Source organism: Erpetoichthys calabaricus, chromosome 9 (assembly GCF_900747795.2).
Source record: "Erpetoichthys calabaricus chromosome 9, fErpCal1.3, whole genome shotgun sequence".
NCBI lineage: Eukaryota > Metazoa > Chordata > Cladistia > Polypteriformes > Polypteridae > Erpetoichthys > Erpetoichthys calabaricus.
Genome location: NC_041402.2, coordinates 107,115,701 through 107,135,555, shown reverse-complemented (window position 1 = coordinate 107,135,555; position 19,855 = coordinate 107,115,701). Strand labels below are relative to the sequence as shown.

Sequence of the window (19,855 nt, the reverse complement as noted above, 5' to 3'; positions counted from 1 at the left end):
TACTCAAGTGTTAAAATACAAGTACATTTTACCTGCACAGAATTATCAGATTATACATTGGTGAATGTACTCTTAAATATGCAGTTGGGTATGCTTGAAATAATAATTTAAAAAAACAATGGTCTAGTGTTATTTTTCAAATGACACATATGTAAAAGTTTTAAATGCTTTCAAGTTTATATTGCATGCCAGTTTTATTTCTTACAAAATGTTTTAGGCAGATACATTAGTCTACCACTATGTCTGTGCTGTAAATATTATTTTGAGAAAACATTTATATAATAATACAGTATAAAATATAGCATGATGGATCACCCTAGTGGTAATCTTCAACATCCTGAATAATGCAAAAGAAGCCAATGTTGTATAATATGGTGACGAGAAGTACAAGAGGTAGAAAAGGGAGATGTCTTGTCTAACTGGTAGAGTAGTTGGACATCTCAAATGCACCAAGCTCTCCCTTTCTTAGCAACTCTCTCTCTGGCTTTCCCCTTGCTTGTTTCTCCCCCATAGGACTGCTACATCTTACATCATGAATTTAAGCTCAGTGGGCTTATCTCCAAATCTCTTGGTCTTTTATGGGTTTATAAAGTCTTGAGGCCCCTGATATCACAATGAAAATGTACTTAAACACAGAAAGCTGTGTATAATTTTTATCAAACATGTCCGTACAGCAGTACATTGGTCATTCCCGTGGTTCACTGTTCCAGCAGACTGGAGCTAAGTGACTGTCTGTATAATGGTGTGTATTAATGAGTTTGGGCTGTGTATAGACAAGCAGATGTCATAGTCCCTGCTTTATACTTCACTCATAATGCTGAGCTTGGGTTATGTGGATAAGATAATGAATAAATAGATAGATTACAATAGAAAAATAGAATAACTTAGCATTTCAGTGTGCATAATATTCCATCTTAACTATCAATTATAACATCTTTAAAATAGTAAGTGCTTCAAAGAAGTCTTAATATTTAAATGCTTTCTCTTACAGTGCTAAAAACAGTTTAAAAGGCCGGACAGTACCAGTCCACATTTAGGATATGGTGCTTGTAGAGATGTCTGTGTTGTAATCAGGTAATAGTTATGTATAAGAAAACGACAAGCTCTGTAACTACTCAACAGTTTGTTTTAAACTACCGTTTATACTCGGGTATAAGTCGAAAAATGTATGCCTTAAAATTCATTCAAAAAAACAGGGTCGACTTATCCACAGGGCAACACAATTGTCCATAGAATTTGGGTAATGACATTGTACACTCAACGCTTCACGGTGATAAGTCACCGGTCATCTGCCATTTCCCATGGTCTTTGAAATAATTATAAGCCAGCAATACTATTGCTAATTAGCTAGTTTTTTTCTAATTTCATTAAATAATTCTTTAAACTGTGAAATACTTGAATTTGAGCATTGGCTTTTGCAAGTTTTGGATAACAAACATACCATTAGCTGCCACGTGCAACCAGATTTAGAATCAAAAGAACCAAGGCAACGCACGCTATCAATGTGATGCAAGCGCAGCCCGCGCTTCAAAAAATTTCTATGCCTACCTGTTTGTCTCGTCTGACAATAGCTGAAAAGCAGCATCAGGAGAGAGCAGCCTGAAGTAGTCCAACAGCGGGTGATCTGTCGTGTCCAACAGCAAGCCATGATGTCTTGTGAAGTCCGGTAGCCAGTTCGGCTCCCACGGATCAATGTCTGGGTATTCCTCCCACGCGAACCTTGCCGTAGGTGCATCGGCTGCGCGAATGCGTTCAGCTGGCAGCCGATCAGCTGGCGCGGCATCGGCTGGTGTCCGATCTGCTGATGCTGGCTTCTCACTCTCTTGCACGATTCCTGATCACTTTCAATAAAATCCGACTCAGCGATAATGTGCAAAACATCATCTGCCGAGTGTTTTCTTTTCTGCACTCACTTCGCTCCCTTGTGACATGTCGAAGCCATTTTGCCTTTGTTTACATTTCGCAACTCACACACACGCTAGGATTAGTTGCCGAGTCAACGAGTCTAGTATTTCTCCAAGCACAGAGGGAATGCCTGTGACGTGACAGTGAGTTTTGTCGCCATTAACAGCTGATTGTCGCCCTCTATCTCTGATAGCTGTCAAGTTTTACCCTCGACTTATATGTGGGTCATAACAAATTTTGTAATTTTCGGCTTAAAAATACACTCGACTTATCTGCGAGATCGACTAATACGTGAGTATTTACGGTAGCTTTTTAGAGTAATAATATAAAAGCTCTGGTCTTCAGAATAATATGCATATTTTGTCAACTATGTCAGAAAAAAAACGGTAGCATCAAGTCTTTTGCACAGCTTCAAGTTATTTATCAAGTTTTTAATTTTATTATTTATTTTTAATTTGAATTTGTTACTGAGACTGCAGGGGCCAGATTCTAAGGTCTAGCCACTTGGGTCCCCAGAAGTTATTCTTAGGGTACACATCCCAAATTAATAAATTATTGAGAGTACTGTATATTCACCAGGCAGGAATGGTTGTTGATGTAAATACCCTGTCATGTTTGGTGTCTGGGAAATACAGTGGGCAGGGATATCAGCGAGAGAGAGAATATGTGTGAATAAGCCATTTCTGCTCTTTGATCAAAATGGAATGCTCCCACACGACACTAGATGGAAAGTAAACCAGCAGATGCCCAACTTTTTATGGATGGGATGTTGGAAGAGTAGAAAGAGGCCACAAGACATCCTGACCAACAGTTGGCAGCATAAGATTCATAGCAGGGAAAAACTCAACCCAGGCTGCCTATTTATGGCTTGAGTCAAGGAAGACTGGCTTTAGTAATTTCCCAACTGAATGATAAAAGCACATCAGCCTGTCTCTCACAAACGGTGATGGTGCTATATTTCCAGTCTGAGGGAAAGCTCAGCTGTAGAGCAAGGTTATTATAATTTTGCCCTTTTATATTAGTTTTTATTTCTTTTCTTTTTTCTGACCTTACTTGGAAATTCAGTTTAATTTTAGTTTTCCTTCATCGTGTATTTTTAGTTTTAATTAATTTTTTATTTCACTAAGACATTTCTATTTTATTTTTATATCTATTAGTTTTAGTAATTATGGTACGGTTAAAAAACCTACTATGGAGTTCAGTTTTGTGTTTCAATCAGACAGAACTATACACTTAACGGGTTGGGATATGAGGTTTATGTTAGTGGAAGCTTACTACATTACAAGGTTTACTATCTGGTTTTGTTCTGTCTGTTAAACAAGCATAATCAAAACCAGATACTGAATATGAACAATTTTATACAATTTTTTATAATTTTTAAAATATTTTTCTATGTCATTTGTGCTGAACAAATGTGCTCTGACTGTTGGCACTTTTCATCTTTTCCTTTTCCTGTTCAGAATCATCCAATTTGTGATGAAATTTAGGTGAATTTTAAGGTTTGTCATTTTTTTCACTCTAAATGTCTACAGCAGACAACATATCCTGTTCGAAGACAATGTGCTTACAATTAATGCCTTCAATATTACATTCAAAAATCTTAACATACTGAGCTTTATTTTCTACTGGCTGTATTGATCTCTGATTCCATCTCAGGCACATACTGTATCCTGACAGGTGTGATCATGAAAATCATGGGGGCTTAGGAAGAACAGGGCTCTTAGGCTTGAATAAGTGTGCATTGTGAGGGAAACAAAGTAAAACAAGCATGTAGCGTTAAAGTTAGGGGCAGTGAAACTTGAATAGCCCATGCATAAGAAAAGTAAACCCTTAATGACCAGAGTAACAGCAGGTAATAAGAGTATGGACAGCCACAAAACAACAGAAACAGCATCTGAGATTAGGAGCAGTATATACACGTTTAAACCCGCTTATCCAGAGGAGGATTGCAGGAAACCTGGAGCTTATCCCAGCAGCTCTGGATGCAAGGCAGGGAAAATCCCTGGACAGGGTGCCAGCCTATTGCAACAATACAATATATTTTCAATATGTATGACACGGCTGATGGTAATAACAAGAAGAGTATGATATTTCAACTATCAGTTTTGAGAAAGATTGTAAAGATTGCCACTGGATTATTTTCACAATATCGGACGTTTTGAGCTTTGAAAGTAAAAGTAAAAAAAAAGATAACTTAATAAATATAGAATAAATACAAGAACACGTTAGCATGTTTAGTTTTTCACCAGTTGACTGACTATCTTCACCTGCCTACCTGTAGTTCAGTAGAGATATTGCCAACTCAGGAATTTTACAAGGTTTGTATCACTTTGTTGTTAAATGACCTTTTTAAAGCAAAAGTGATTGGTTAGCAACAATATGTTGATCTTCTATGTTGACAGTTAGTCTCTCGATCAGTGCTGTTTTATTTTCAAAAAGTATTTCTCCTGTGCGAAGTGACAGGTGAGTTATTGTCAACAAAACGCAGACACCTGAGAAATAAACTGAAACTTTTTGTTGACCAGCACATTCTGACTTCAGGAGTTTGAATTACATCTTGATATACAAGTAGTGCAAAGAAATGCAGCAGCTCATCACAACAGACAACAAACTTATATGCAGCCTGGAATTTGGCTTAGTGTTTGCTTCTGTTTAATAGTTGCTGTGTACATACTGTGTCTTGGGCTCAGTCAGAATTACAGCTAACTTGCCGTCATTTATGAACAGACTGAAATTCTGTAGGGAATTATCTGTATCTAATACGTCACTCTTGAGATCCAGTGAACAAAAGCTACTGAGCACATTCAAAGCAAAATAAAACCTTGGTGTGCTTCACTAACACTTGAGCCAGAATCAGCCATGCTGCCATTATCAGCTCCTGAAGATCTGTCACTATTCTCACACAATAAATCGCTTTTTTCGTTACACACTCTACATGCCCATATTCAGCTTGCTATGTCACAGCAAATGTCATGTTATCACCCACCCTGTGTTATCAGCCACTGTTCACTGGTTGCATATATGTGGGTGGCTCGTAGTGGATGACATTCTGTTTTAGTGTTAAAAGTTACAAGGGTTAAAGACTAATGTCAGGAATATTTATTCAAAAACCAAATATGAAATTCTTCTTTAATTTCAGGACCACTGCATCCCAGATTAGCCTAATTGCAAGTTAATTTGTGACAAAAACTAAAAATATTTTTAGTAAATTTATTTTATTTCAGTTAGGCTTTCCAGCTATTTTCATAGTTTCATTTAGTTTTTCATTTTAGTTTTGTTATTTTATTTCCGTTTACAAAAATGTTTTTATTAATCGTTTCAGTTTTGATTTTAGCTTTTGTTAGCTGTAATAACCTTGCAGTAGAGCTGCTTAAGAGACTTGTGTGTTTATGGAATTTAGAAGGCTCAAGGACATCAGAGCCTTTAGAGGGGGGTGTAACCTAATCACCCAGTGATCCCACATGTGCGTAAAGTACATTCGTGTAACCTGAAGGATCATATATGCACGTGTGTATATATTGTAGTTAGTTATTTCAAATATGAAACATTCTAATTTTCTCCCACAAGGTAAATTCAGAGCATTGTGAATTGTGTTTTAAATGGGAATTTCCATTCTTAAATTGGAGACAGGTGAGATGTGTGAAATCAATTTCCACAATTTAAAAAAAAAAAAAAAAAAAAAAGGCGAGATGATATAAGTAAGTATGTTTTTCGTATTAAGTAAAATATGAGGGGGACCAAAAAATGTAGGGTGTAGATATTAACTATACAATTAGGTATCACATGTCTAAAGTCTTGTTAGTCAGTCTGCCAAGTGGTACTATGGTGAGTTGATTGAGATGCATATTTCTGATATTTATTCTACAATCTTGCATGTGGCTTCATCAATTTGTTTTTCTTTCTACAAGCCTAAAAACCAGCAACATTAAACTGAATTGCTGAGGCATCTATGGTGAAAAAAAACCTCTGCACTTTCCAACATGACCGTGCACCTGTACACACTGCTGCACCATGACTGCCCTCCTGCACATAGTGTTATCAGTCACAGTTTTTGACCAAAAACAACATGGTTGTCCCTTCACACCTCCCATATCTGCTCGATCTCGCTCACTGTGATTTTTTTTTTTTTTTTTTTTTTTTTTAACTTGTGTTACCCTTCGTAAACTGACACATTTTCAACTACAGGGATTTGATTTCAACTTCAATGAAAAAAGAGAATAATAACTTTACAATTGTTAATATACAGCTGAAATGTTATTTCATTACTTAAAGGAAATCATGCAATATCTAATGCCTAGCCTCCTTAAATTTGTAAAGTGTTTGTACCATCTTAAGCACTAATTACATTTTATATGCTTATAAACTTTCAAGTAGTGCTACAGTGGAATCGTTTTGATAATTTTTAAGTATTAATTGCCTAATTCAGTAGCACCCACAATAAGTCCATAAGGTTTAGTTCTGGACTTAACAAGACCTAACCATACTCTTATTTAATTTTTCTTCAGTTGTTCTGATGTTGACTAAGTTTTGTGGTAATAATTATTGTCTTGCCACGTTATCAATCTCCTCTACTGAAGAATTCATAGTGCATTCAGTAACAGTAAATCATCCTGGTCCTAATGCAACCAAGTATTACCAAAACTAACATTTATTATTAGTGTTTTTGGAATTCCACTGTGGAATAGTGGAATACAGTGTCGGTGTTTCAACAGAAATAACAGGACCAATGATGATCAAAAATGTCCATCTTTGCCTTGGAAGTCCATTGAGCTTAGTGCTTTGATATTCCACTAGTATTGTTGAATAAATTGGGGGATCCCTTAACTGACCCATGCTAAAAATTTAAAATGACCAAGGAACACGGTCGGTCCTGTCTTCTCTTGGGCCAGAGAATGCCACTTTATCCTCCACTTCTCTTTCCCTCCCCTTTTTCTTTACAGGGACAGTGCCTGGCACGTGGACTCAAACTTTATAGCGCTTGCTAACCACATCTTACTTCAACTTCATCAAGCTATCCTCTTTCTACTTAACATCTCACTCTGAACAGTACATATTGTGCAGTCTATTTTTTCCTGTCCATGGCACCTCACCTTTTTCACTCATATGTCCACTTTATTGGTCTGTGCTGTTTGTGTGCCCTGTCCAAACCCTTTGTTGGCAGCCTTCACTTACATAAACCAGAAAGCCCTAAACAGCCAATAGGCAGCACTGTATTTGTATCTGCACTAAACTGTCAACGCACAAGGTTTGTTTGCATAGCCTACTCAGTACAGTATATTTAGTTTTTCTATTTTAGGGGTTGTTTTTACCCCTAAGCACTGATGCATCAAAATGTCCTTTCTTAGTGGATACCTACTGCCCTAGATGTACTGTAGTTGTGTGGGAAGCAATGTTTCACAGCACTTTATATGGACATATACACTGTTACTTCATGCCTTTCTCAGATATTCTAGCTGTACTGCATATATAAATTCACAAATCAGTAATATATAATAAACGTTTCAATTGTATTAGTCTAAATACATTTCAATGTATAAATATATAGTTGATTCGGAAAGTATTCAGAACACTTCACTTGCTGTACACTTGGTGTTGTAGATTTATTTTTAAATGAATACATTTGCCATTTTCAACCATCAGGCTACACTTAATAAACCCATATTGACAAAATGAAAGCATGTTTTCAGAAAAGCTTGCAGATTTACTAATAATCAAAAATTGAAGTCTTCCATTTATATAAATACTAGTCATTTAGCCCGTTACAATAATGGGCGCTAGAACAGTAGTGCATAAACATTAGTAGGAACAGTCTATATTAAATGGCAAGGGACTTTGACCTCATTCTTTTTGTTGGTCGTATTTGTCTTTCTTTCAGCCTTTCTTTTGTTGATGTTTACTTGCTGAGCTGACCGTTCTTCGTGGGCTGCCACCGTGTATTGTTTGTCTTCAATTTTCTGTGACAGTAATACTGTCTTGTACGGCTCTATTCAATAAGGGCGCGCACAAAATGGCGAGCTTCAAAAGGGCGACCTCAATTGAACACGGCGAATAAAGGCGTTCGTAGATAATAGTTCAAATAGCTCTGGAATATGTGAAGAGCAACAAAGGTGCAGATCTTTATTTACGCGCGCCTTTTTTCGCTGCGCCCAATTGAGGTCGCCCATTTGAGGCTCGCCTTTTTGTGCGCGCCCTTATTGAAGGATACCATCTTGTACGTCCGCTGGCTTGTACGTCCGTAATATACTTTTAATTTTCTCTGGTGGTAATACAGGCGTGCGCGTCGGTAATATGCCTTTAATCTCCTTTGACGGTAATACTGTCTTGTATGTGGCTGTAATATGCGTCACTGTATTGTGTACCTTTAATTTCCTCTCATAGTAATACTGGTTTGTATTACCGTAAAACGCCTCTAACTTTCTCTGACAGTAATATCGCGCATCGCACCGTGCCCCGCGCATGAGCACTTCACCAGAAGACACCCACACACGGACACCTGGACGCACATAGGGATTTTATATATAGATAGATTCAGACCCTTTGCTGTGGTACTCTAAATTGTGGTCACTTGCATTCTGTTTGCTTTAATTATGCTTGAGATGTGTCTAGAACTTGATTGGAGTCCACTTGTGCGAAACTGAATAGTTTAGAAAGGCACATACCTGTATATAAAAAGTCCCACAATTCACAGTGCATGTCAGGACAAACCAAGGAAACTTCTGTAGACCAACATGATCAAATTGTGGTGAAGCATAGATCAGGACAAGTATGTAAAACCATTTTTAAAGCTCTGAGTGTTCCAAGGAGCACAGTGGACTCAATAATTGTGAAATGAAAGATGTTTGGAACAACCAGAACTCTTTGTATAGTTGGCTCTATGGCGAAATTGAGTAACCAGATAAGAAGGACCTGGTCAGGGTGATGACCAAAAACCAAAAGGTCACTGCAGTAGTGCTTCAGAAGAATCTCTCAGAAGAACGACCATCTCAGCAGCACTCCGTGAATCAGGTGAATCTCACAAAAAAATGACCATCTTATCAGCACTCCATGGATCAGGTGCTAGATGGAAGCTACTCTTGAGTAAAAGGCATATGGCAGCTTAATTGGAGTTTACCAAACGGCTTGTAAAGGTCTCTGAAGAGATGATGAATACGATTCTCTGATCTGTCAAGACAAAAAGTTAACTTATTAGACAAAATTTCAAGCACTATGTCTGCTCATCTATTGCCTAATGCCTTCCAACAGTGAAGCATGCAGGTGGTTGCATGCAGTGGAAGTTCTTCTGAGCAACAGGTGCATGTAGACTGGTCAGAATTGAGGGAAGGATGAATACAGCCAAATACAGAGAGGCTTTTGAAGAAAACATGCTCAAGAGTGCATGCAACCGAAAACTGCAATGACCTCCTTTCAGCATGGATATGACCAGAAGCATACAGCCAAGACAAGCAGGAATGGTTTCGGGATAAGACACTGACTGTTCTTGAGTGGCCCAACCAAAGCTCAGACTTAAACCCCATAGAACATATGGGGTTTAGAACATATGTGGAAAGACCTGAAGATGGAAGTTTGCAGATGTTTCCAATCTATTTTAACAGAGTATGAGAGGATCTACCAGGAAGAACGGGATAAACTGCCCAGGTATTCAAAGATTATAGAGACTTGCCCAAGAAAACTCAGTCTGAATACTTATATAAATAAGAGATTTCAGCTTTTGATTTTTAATAAATGTGCAAACTTTTCTTAAAACATGTTTTGACTTTGACATTATAGCTAATTGAATGTAACTCGATGTGCAAAAATGGCAAATTTATCCATACAATAAAGTGTGCAGAAAGTGAAGCTGTCTGAATGCTTTCTGAATCTACTTTAATATCATTGTTTCAATAGGCTATGTCTGCCTTTACATTAGCTTTCTGAAAATAGAGTTGTGTTTGCTGTAGAGAAGATGGAATATCTCCAAGCACTGTAAAATTTTGTATCAAATATGTTTGGGGAAAATAATAAATTCATGAATTGGTTATAACTGTTTTGAAAATATTTGTCCTTCACATATTAAATATGACAACATCTTTCAGTCTTGTTTGTTTTGGCAGTGCAGTGACTGTAGTATGAGAATGAGAAATAAAGACCCCTTTGTTTTCCTTCTTTCAGGCATAGTAACTCACATTAGCCATTGTGCGCTGCATTCAAAATCCTTTGATTCAATGTCCCTTTTCAAGTTTCTATGCAACCTTCCAGAAAAGCACTGGAATTGCAAGCAAGTAAATTTTACCACCTTTTCTCACATGTAAATAAATGTTTTTTTTGTCAAATCAACGGGAGTAACAAACAAATTTAATCATCATAAACCTGGCTTTGTCTCATTTAATAGTGCCTGTCTGATAAATAGAAGTGTAATTTAACATGTAGTGCAAAATGAATTAAGTAAATACTTTAAACTTTAATGGTAATAGCTTGTTAAGATGCTGTTTTACAAAAAACGTTCAGGGTATATTAAAAGCACTTCCAGCTGTAAACAGTTAATAGTAACATGAGTAATGCTTGATATCAGTCTCTTTTCTTTTCAAAAGAGGACCCTATGGGAAGCTAATCATCAAACTACATGAGGCAGTGAATTGGGGAGTACTGCACTAATTAGTACAGAAGCAACTTAAATGAAGATAACAAAAATCTCTAGTAGTATGAGGATATTCTTCAGATTTAGTTGTGGAAAAAGAAGGGTTACATGAGGGTTATACTAGGTCTGCTTCTTTTTTAAAATGTATATACGATTTAGATAAGGTGGGGTGGGGCAGAGAAGTTTAGAGGATGTAATTCACAGGAAAGCATTTAAAAGTGAGTCGAGTAATGCTTTAAGGTTTTAAATTAAAATAATGTTTGTGGAATCTTTCAGATCCTGTAAAATCACATTCTTTGAGCAGTTTTGGATACCAAACAAGAATAATATAATAGCCTCCACAGAAGATCTTCTTGACCTATTCCTCGACACTAGGGTATAAACTATGAGGAGAGAGAGTAAATTGAATCCGTACAATTAAAGAAAATATTTTGGCATTGTGGGGCATGATAAGTGTTTAAAATTGTGGGTACTAATCAGTAAGGTGGATTCCAACTCTTACATTAAAGTCTGCTGAAGAACCAGATTGAAGTTGGTTAAGGGTAAATTTTGCACAAATATTGTGAAGTCTTTTCTTCCCCAGAGTTGAACTATGGATACTTGGAAGAAAAAAGTCAAGGTTAATGTTTTTGAAATTAGCATTTTACAGTTCTCCAGGCATTAGCTTTTCATTTAATATTTATTAATTCAAATATATAACAATATTCATTTTGCATTTAGTATAATGAGTTAATACACTCTCATTACATGGTTCCAGTGTGTTAATTTCTTTTACTCTTAAAGAGTTGTACATTTTTTGACAAATATTTTCTTACAAATGGACATAATGACACTAGTGGAAATTAGGTGAGTACAGTTAGGACTTTGAACAAGCAGTAATATAAGTCAGGACACTTTCTAATTCAATGTATGGTTTAATTTAAAGCTTATACTTTATAAATCTGTAAGACATATGGCCAAGAATCTGTGGTGTGACCCACAATAAAATCACAAAAATCATTGACTTAAAATTAGTCCATCAACCCAAAGAAATCTAACCATTTTGTAATAAGATTAAAGAAAATGATTAAAATTGATGGTTGAAGGTCTGTTAGTTTCTATCAAGACACCCTTTGCCGTTATTTCTAAAAAGCCAGCTGTTATGGTGTCGTGCCACAGACTAATTTCTGTAGCTGAAAACTGAAATTATGCTGTTTGCTAATTGAAAATAGTCATATCATAATAAGTATAACTTCTAAAATCAAATGGTAGATCTATACTTGTGCCAAATCATAAGTTTTATAATAGGTAGTCTACATAAAACTGAGTTGGTTTTGGATAACTTATATGCTCCCTGTTGGAGTAGTAATGAGTATGTGTAAATGTTTTCTTTTTGTTTGCGTAACTTGTCTTCTCATAAACTTGTACAAACTAATAGTTTTAACAGTATACTTAGCCATTAATGGATCATTCATCCTGAATTATGACAAGCTCATACATAGTACAGGTGTTTATGGTGGCAATATGTGTGATGAATCCATGGTTATGTTCACATTTAACCAAATATTTAATACATATTCAAGTAACTAATTTAAAATAAAACCGCTTGATATAATCATAGCTTTTGGTAGAGTATTCAGATAACGTATGTCAGAATTATTTTCTGATGAAAGTGAAAGTAATCTTTTACTATATATTAAAATAATACTAGGTGTATATGTGTGTGCATGAATGCGTGCATGCATATGATGCACACTTCCTTGGCCAATCCGAGCAAACTGATTGGTCAGTTTGGTTTTGGAGGTTTGATCAATAGAGGAAGTGCTGAGCAAGAGAAGCTGAGATACATTAGAAGTCACGGTACGTACAGTGCATCCGGAAAGTATTCACAGCGCATCATTTTTTCCACATTTTGTTATATTACAGCCTTATTCAAAAATGGATTAAATTAATTTTTTTCCTCAGAATTCTACACACAACACCCCATAATGACAACATGAAAAAAGTTTACTTGAGGTTTTTGCAAATTTATTAAAAATAAAAAAAATTGAGAAAGCACATGTACATAGTATTCACAGCCTTTGCCAAGCTCGAAATTGAGCTCAGGTGCATCCTGTTTCCCCTGGTCATCCTTGAGATGTTTCTGCAGCTTAATTGGAGTCCACCTGTGATAAATTCAGTTGATTGGACATGATTTGGAAAGGCACACACCTGTCTATATAAGGTCCCACAGTTGACAGTTCATGTCAGAGCACAAACCAAGCATGAAATCAAAGGAATTGTCTGTAGACCTCCGAGACAGGATTGTCTCGAGGCACAAATCTGGGGAAGGTTACAGAAAAATTTCTGCTGCTTTGAAGGTCCCAATGAGCACAGTGGCCTCCATCATCCGTAAGTGGAAGAAGTTCGAAACCACCAGGACTCTTCCTAGAGCTGGCCGGCCATCTAAACTGAGCGATCGGGGGAGAAGGGCCTTAGTCAGGGAGGTGACCAAGAACCTGATGGTCACTCTGTCAGAGCTCCAGAGGTCCTCTGTGGAGAGAGGAGAACCTTCCAGAAGGACAACCATCTTTGCAGCAATCCACCATTCAGGCCTGTATGGTAGAGTGGCCAGACGGAAGCCACTCCTTAGTAAAAGGCACATGGCAGCCCGCCTGGAGTTTGCCAAAAGGCACCTGAAGGACTCTCAGACCATGAGACTCATGAGACAAAGATTGAACTCTTTGGTGTGAATGCCAGGTGTCACGTTTGGAGGAAACCTGGCACCATCCCTACAGTGAAGCATGGTGGTGGCAGCATCATGCTGTGGGGATGTTTTTCAGCGGCAGACTAGTCAGGATAAAGGGAAAGATGACGGCAGCAATGTACAGAGACATCCTGGATGAAAACCTGCTCCAGAGCGCTCTTGACCTCAGACTGGGGCGACGGTTCATCTTTCAGCAGGACAACGACCCTAAGCACACAGACAAGATATCAAAGGAGTGGCTTCAGGACAACTCTGTGAATGTCCTTGAGTAGCCCAGCCAGAGCCCAGACTTGAATCCGATTGAACATCTCTGGAGAGATCTTAAAATGGCTGTGCACCGACGCCTCCCATCCAACCTGATGGAGCTTGAGAGGTGCTGCAAAGAGGAATGGGCGAAACTGGCCAAGGATAGGTGTGCCAAGCTTGTGGCATCATATTCAACAAGACTTGAGGCTGTAATTGCTGCCAAAGGTGCATCAACAAAGTATTGAGCAAAGGCTGTGATTTCTCAGTTTTTTATTTTTAATAAATTTGCAAAAACCTCAAGTAAACTTTTTTCACGTTGTCATTATGGGGTGTTGTGTGCAGAATTCTGAGGAAAAAAATGAATTTAATCCATTTTGGAATAAGGCTGTAACATAACAAAAGGTGGAAAAAGTGATGTGCTGTGAATACTTTCTGGATGCACTGTAGCAACTACGCTGGGAGCCACCTTCAAAGACAGGAAGTATTTGCAAGAGTACAAAGGATCTTTTCACATCTGGTGATGGGGCCCATTTATCATTGGTGGTTGTCAAAAAAAATAAACTGGAGACAACTAAGATGCCTCTAAATGATGAGTCTGAGTATCAGATTTTATGGGAATATGATCAAGTGAGGAAAGGCATATGAGAAATATTGAAGGTACACTCAGGGCAAGAGATTATCAAGTGTTCTTACTAGTGTTGGGCGGTATACCGGTTCATACCAAAAGCTGTTTTTTATTTTTGTTATGATATGGATTTTTCTTATACCACAACACCTGTTTAAATTGCCTAAACAACGTTCGGAACATGGCGCTACAGGAAACTGTTTAAGGGGGACCTTTTTCACTGCTATACTGGAGTTGCGCGGGGGCTGTTTTTCACTGCTACACCGCTAAACAGGCATGCAACGAAGTACATGCGGTAGTGAAGGTATTGCACGGTGAAAATGAACAGAGAACATTCAGAAAATGAAGCTATAGCAGACGATAAAGTTGAAAATGATGACACAGAAGAACTTTTGCTGGAAAAGGAGTCACATCTGTTGTCTGGAGATACTTTAGATTTAAAAGGTTGGATGTGGACCATTATGTTCAAATATGTGAATACTGTTTCTATACTACTGGATAATACTGCAAGCCAAGTTGCACTTGTTTGATTTTATTTTATTTTGATGAATACTGTGTAATGCATCTGGACTTGAAGTCTTCAAGTAATAGTATTATTACTGGAAGTTGCACTATTATTTATTGTATTGTTATTATTATTTATTAGTTTAAATATTATGCAGTTTAATGATGGTAAAGTTGTTTAAAATGTCACTTTAACATGTCAGTGGACAGAGATTGTTAACATTTACAAAGTGTAGTTGGTTTACAAAAAATACTTACTATTTATTCCTTTTCTAAGACATGTTCAGTGCAATACAACTTTTGACAAGCACCTCTGGATATTTTACTAAGTCTAAATGTCTCTTTGGGTGGTTGAAAATATGTCAAAATTTTTGTTTAAGTTGTTTGCAAACTTTGCTCAATAAAAAGGTTCTATATTTTGACTACATCTGTCATGCAATGTGATTCCTTCTCTTCATTAGTGCCACCCCCTTGAAAACTATCACTTTATGGGGCCATGCAAACCTGTATTAATACTTGTGTGCACATTGAAATGTTTTTTTGAACAATGTACAATTCTCATGACAGTGGAATAGGTTATTGTTAGCTAGTAATTGCAGTGGAAAATGTGGTTAACATCCACTCGTGCATGGGAAAAAAATACCGTCCAATACCGTGAAGCCGGTATAATTTTGAAAAATACCATGATATTGAATTTTGGTCATACCGCCCAGCACTAGTTCTTACATTTATTCTATTACCTGTGTTTAACGGTGGTGGATGCGGCAACAAGCTGTATCAATGCATGCTTCTAACCTGTCTTCAACAGGTAATGAGTCTAGAGTACAGGTAGCCCCCAGGTTACAGACATCTGACCTACGACTTACGAACTAGGACGCAGCTGCGATGCATGCGCATCAGTAACTGCTGCTCCGTCATCTTCGGTCTGGGGATGCTGCAAGCGGTGGCTGGAGGGGGGCGATTTCGCTGCTCGCGCAGTGTAGTGTCACTCGGGCGGCTCCCAGCGGCAAGCGGTGACCCGTGGTCCATAGTCACCGGGGCCACAGCTATCACTCGTGTGCAGGACGATGGTTCGCTGCCCGCCCACTACGCCGCCGCAGCTACTGCTCCTGATTGGACGCAGGCTGGAAGGAGCAGAGGGGGGCTTTTCACTGCCAGCCCAGCACACACGGCTGGTAATGCTGCAAGCGGTGACACGGTTGTGGCTGAACGGGGTGGCAGGGGTAGCATTGTAGTGTGCCTCGGATGGCTGCCTGTTGAAATGGGGTTGGGCAATTAACTACCCGCCTTTGGCTGCACCGTGTTCATTCTCGGTGGGCGGACACTGCAAGCAGCATACTGTAGTGGAGGTGACTGTGAGGTGGGCTGGTGATAAACCGCCCCTCACCGCCCCCATTCATTCTCAATTGCAAGCCTGCTTGTACTGTTACGCACATAGCAGGAAGTTGTGTCTTGTCAGTACATCAGACATGTTGACGGGTGCCTTTCTGCTGTGATAACATGTACAGTGCTGTGCAGAAGAGCTCATCTTAATCTTTTTTCTTCACCCTTCAAGAATGTCTATGAAACACAAATGATGCAAGTGCTGGTGATACAGTAAAGAAGAGAAAAACCATCACCATTGAAAATAAAGTAGAAATAATAAAAAGTTCAGGGAGAGGTGAAACTCCATCATTCATTGGCAGAGCACTTGGTTACAGTCGGTCAACAATAGCATTTATTAAAATAATGTACCTGTTCCGACTTACATACAAATTCAACTTAAGTACAAACCTACAGTCCCTATCTCGTACGTAACCCGGGGACTGCCTGTATTTAACAGAACCACATAAACCCACTTTAGAGTTGTGGAACTGGAGCCTTTCTCAGCCTTATTGGGCACAAGCTCAGAATTAGTCCTGAATGTGCCCCCACTCCATTTTAGAACACGCTTGTCACTCTTTCACAGGGTGAGAATTGTATCATGCCATTTGTGAAAGATCATCTCTGACCATGTTTGGTGTAAGGTTAAAATGCATAACTTCACAAAAAAGAGAGGTTGTTGAAGAATTTGCCAGTCATCAAAGTCTCACTAATATTTACTTCAGGTTTGTTATGGTGGTAATGTGTCAGCCATTGCTATTGTGTGTAGCAGTATTAAAATGTAATAAACCTGCTGCAGAAAAAATAAAACACCATCCGTATTAAAAGCCTCATTAGTTATTGTTTTAGGAAATACATAGTAAATAACAAATGGCCATTGTTATAAAAGAAATTCAAACATGGACGTTGTTTATTTACTCCATCTGGTGGATCTCCCACATGCTTTGTTTAAAGCAGATAGAAGAAATCTAACATACCACTTTCTTTTCACTTAGGTGGATTTATGTAACACATTTGAATGTATTTTAATTTTCACGAGTTGGCATACAGATCAATGGTATACTCTAGAAATACCATTTATATTATTAAGCATTATGTAATTTCCCAAACTAGTTTAACATATTAAGAGTCATGAATAGATATGAGGTTAAAATAAGTAATATATAAACTGTTATCAGAAAACCAAATATGACAGTTCTTATTTTCTAAACTAAATGTACTAGTATATATGTGAGGTTGTCTTGTTTAGATAGATAGATAGATAGATAGATAGATAGATAGATAGATAGATAGATAGATAGATAGATACTTTATTAATCCCAATGGGAAATTCACATTCTTCAGCAGCAGCATACTGATACAATAAATAATATTAAATTAAAGAATGATAATAATACAGGTGAAAAAAACAGACAATAACTATGTATAATGTTAAATATTAACGTTTACCCCCCCTGGTGGAATTAAAGAGTCGCATAGTTTGGGGGAGGAACGATCTCCTCAATCTGTCTGTCGCTGAAGCTGCTCTTCTGTCTGTTTAAACAGGTAGGCAGTTTAAAGAACATTTCCTCTAACATTATGTAAGCAGTGGGAGTTCCCATGTGACTTTATTAGTTAAAGCAATTGTGTTTTTGTGCAGCAACAAGATTTCATCCTGGGTGCCCAGTGGAGCTATGCTTATGTAAATCGCAATGTGGTTGCACATGTGTGATGTAACAGAAACAGAATTGTAGCCTATACTAAAAGCGTGTGACAATGTAGTCCATTTTTTGTTTTATTTTGAAATTTGAGTTAGTTTTTATAATTTAAACTGTTAATTTAAAATATTGTAGAGACCACTCCCAATTTTTTTAAACAACACTTCTAAAGACTGAACGAAAGTAATACAGTATTTTTATTGCAGTAATTACACCCACTGCTCAAAGGAAAAAATGGTTGAATCATTGAATGTATTTACTGTAAATTAACATTTACGTCCTATTGCTCCTATCGTAATTAAAATGCAAATCACCAAGTCGGCTACACAATACAATGCAACCAGTATTTTGTACTAATACAGTACAATATTGTATCTGTACACAGTTCAATGAAGCTGAATTCTTTGGAGAAGGCAACGAAACAAAATTTGTAGTGTGGTAATTTTTCAAATTGCCATTTCCTAAACCTGCTTTTTCCATGTGAGATTTGGGCATTTATTCTCAAAGTTCAGTATTCACCAGAAAAGCAAAGTACACATTCTGTACTTCTCTCACACTTGTTTCTCAACAAAATTAAAATGTCTGCTGAAAAGCTTTTGGAGAAAATCTATTGAATCTCTGCACCTTCATGTGTATAAGGTGTTGGGGGAGATTTGCCCATTTAATGCATTAAATTACTTACACAAAAATGAAGACTTGCCATTAAAGTGGATTGTTTATCCAGAGCATCTCTCAAGTATGTCATTCTGTTAAAGGATTGGATGGATGGATGGATCGATGGATGAATGGAATATCCACTGCTTTCTGCAGATTGACACGGGAGCCTCAGTCCCCTCAACTTTATTTTCCTCTCAATTATTTAATGTTTTAGTAAACAGCTAATTAAAAATGAACATGCTGCCTTTTGTGCATGTCATTTTTCATTAGCTGCTGGTAAAGAGCAAAATAAAGTGTTAAGAGCCTAACATTCTTTATGTTTTGTGTCTGGCCAAATGAATTATGTGTTAGAAAGTATTAGAAGGAAGCTGTGTTAGGTACCACTGTGAACTCTTAGTGATTCTAAGCTCAGATCAAATTTAGAGCATTATTCTGTTCTGAGCTTCAAGAGAAGGGATCATGGAATGGATCCTAGGACTTTAGTTTTCACTTTTCTGTAGTTCTCTTGTGTCTCTTGTGTCAGTACGGTTAACATTTTGTTAATTTTAATTTGGAATTATTACTTAATATATAATCCTGCATTATGCCATTTTGTTTTTGTTCTATCCACCCCTTATTTGGCTGTGTTATTTGAGTTAGTAGTGCTGCAGTATACAAACCAGGACCACACTAGTAAGAATCATCCAAGATTCTGGATTCTTTAAACATTAAAAGAAATGTTCGTGGTGGTTTTAGGAGAAACCATTTTTAGAATTATTCAGGGCAAAGACTTTGGTGTATTCTTTTTTGCTTAAGAATTGACAAGAATTTGGGTTGATACCTTTTGTTTTTATTTTAATCTTTTGGTTTATTAACCTCTGCTTTGCATCAGACAATAATTTTTGTCTGTCGTCCCATGTGGTCGTTTGGAAAATTGCAGCAAGAAATATATTTTATAATCTGAGCAGAACACCTGAAAGCCTTAAACTATGAACTCTGGTAATGAGTAAGACAGCACTAAACAAAAAAGTTATTGAAGCAGCATAGGTCCTTTAATTTTTTTTTGCTTCCTTTTGTCCACTGTTAAATGTACATTCTCTCTTAATTGAGCTGGTTTGCAGTGATTGAAAACCTATTGTAAAGAGGCATGACAAAAACTGTTGTTTGTAGTTCATATTCCTCTTTTACTTTTGCAGGGATCTAATCCATTTGCCCAGACTGGCCGCAGCAAACTTCAGAACCAGCGAGCATCTCTGAATCAGCAAATCATCAAAGAAATGCGTTTACGAGCAGGAGCAGAAAACCTCCTTCAGTAGGTTTCTTGATTTTTTTATTTTTTTTTATTTTAATATGTACTTTTGTTATAACTACTAGGGGGCACCACTGAGCCCCAAACCACAGACACAGCAATACCCAACACAATTCCAGGTTCAAGTAAAATATTTTTATTTGAGAAAGTGCCTTCCACATACAATTAACATCATAATATTCCATTCACAATTTTGCCTTCTTTCTCCAACCCAATTTACAGTAAGTAAGGC

At 37.4% G+C, this 19,855-nt stretch overlaps 1 protein-coding gene across 1 annotated transcript in view; it reads left to right on the top strand.

The window, feature by feature from the left end:
• The window catches only part of rhpn2 (rhophilin, Rho GTPase binding protein 2), a 105,001-nt gene that overhangs the window by 15,609 nt on the left and 69,537 nt on the right, over nt 1-19,855 (top strand). The window contains exon 2 of the mRNA XM_028810056.2: nt 19,511-19,626. Coding sequence (XP_028665889.2) covers nt 19,511-19,626 — 116 coding nt within the window. The remainder of the gene's footprint in view (nt 1-19,510; nt 19,627-19,855) is intronic.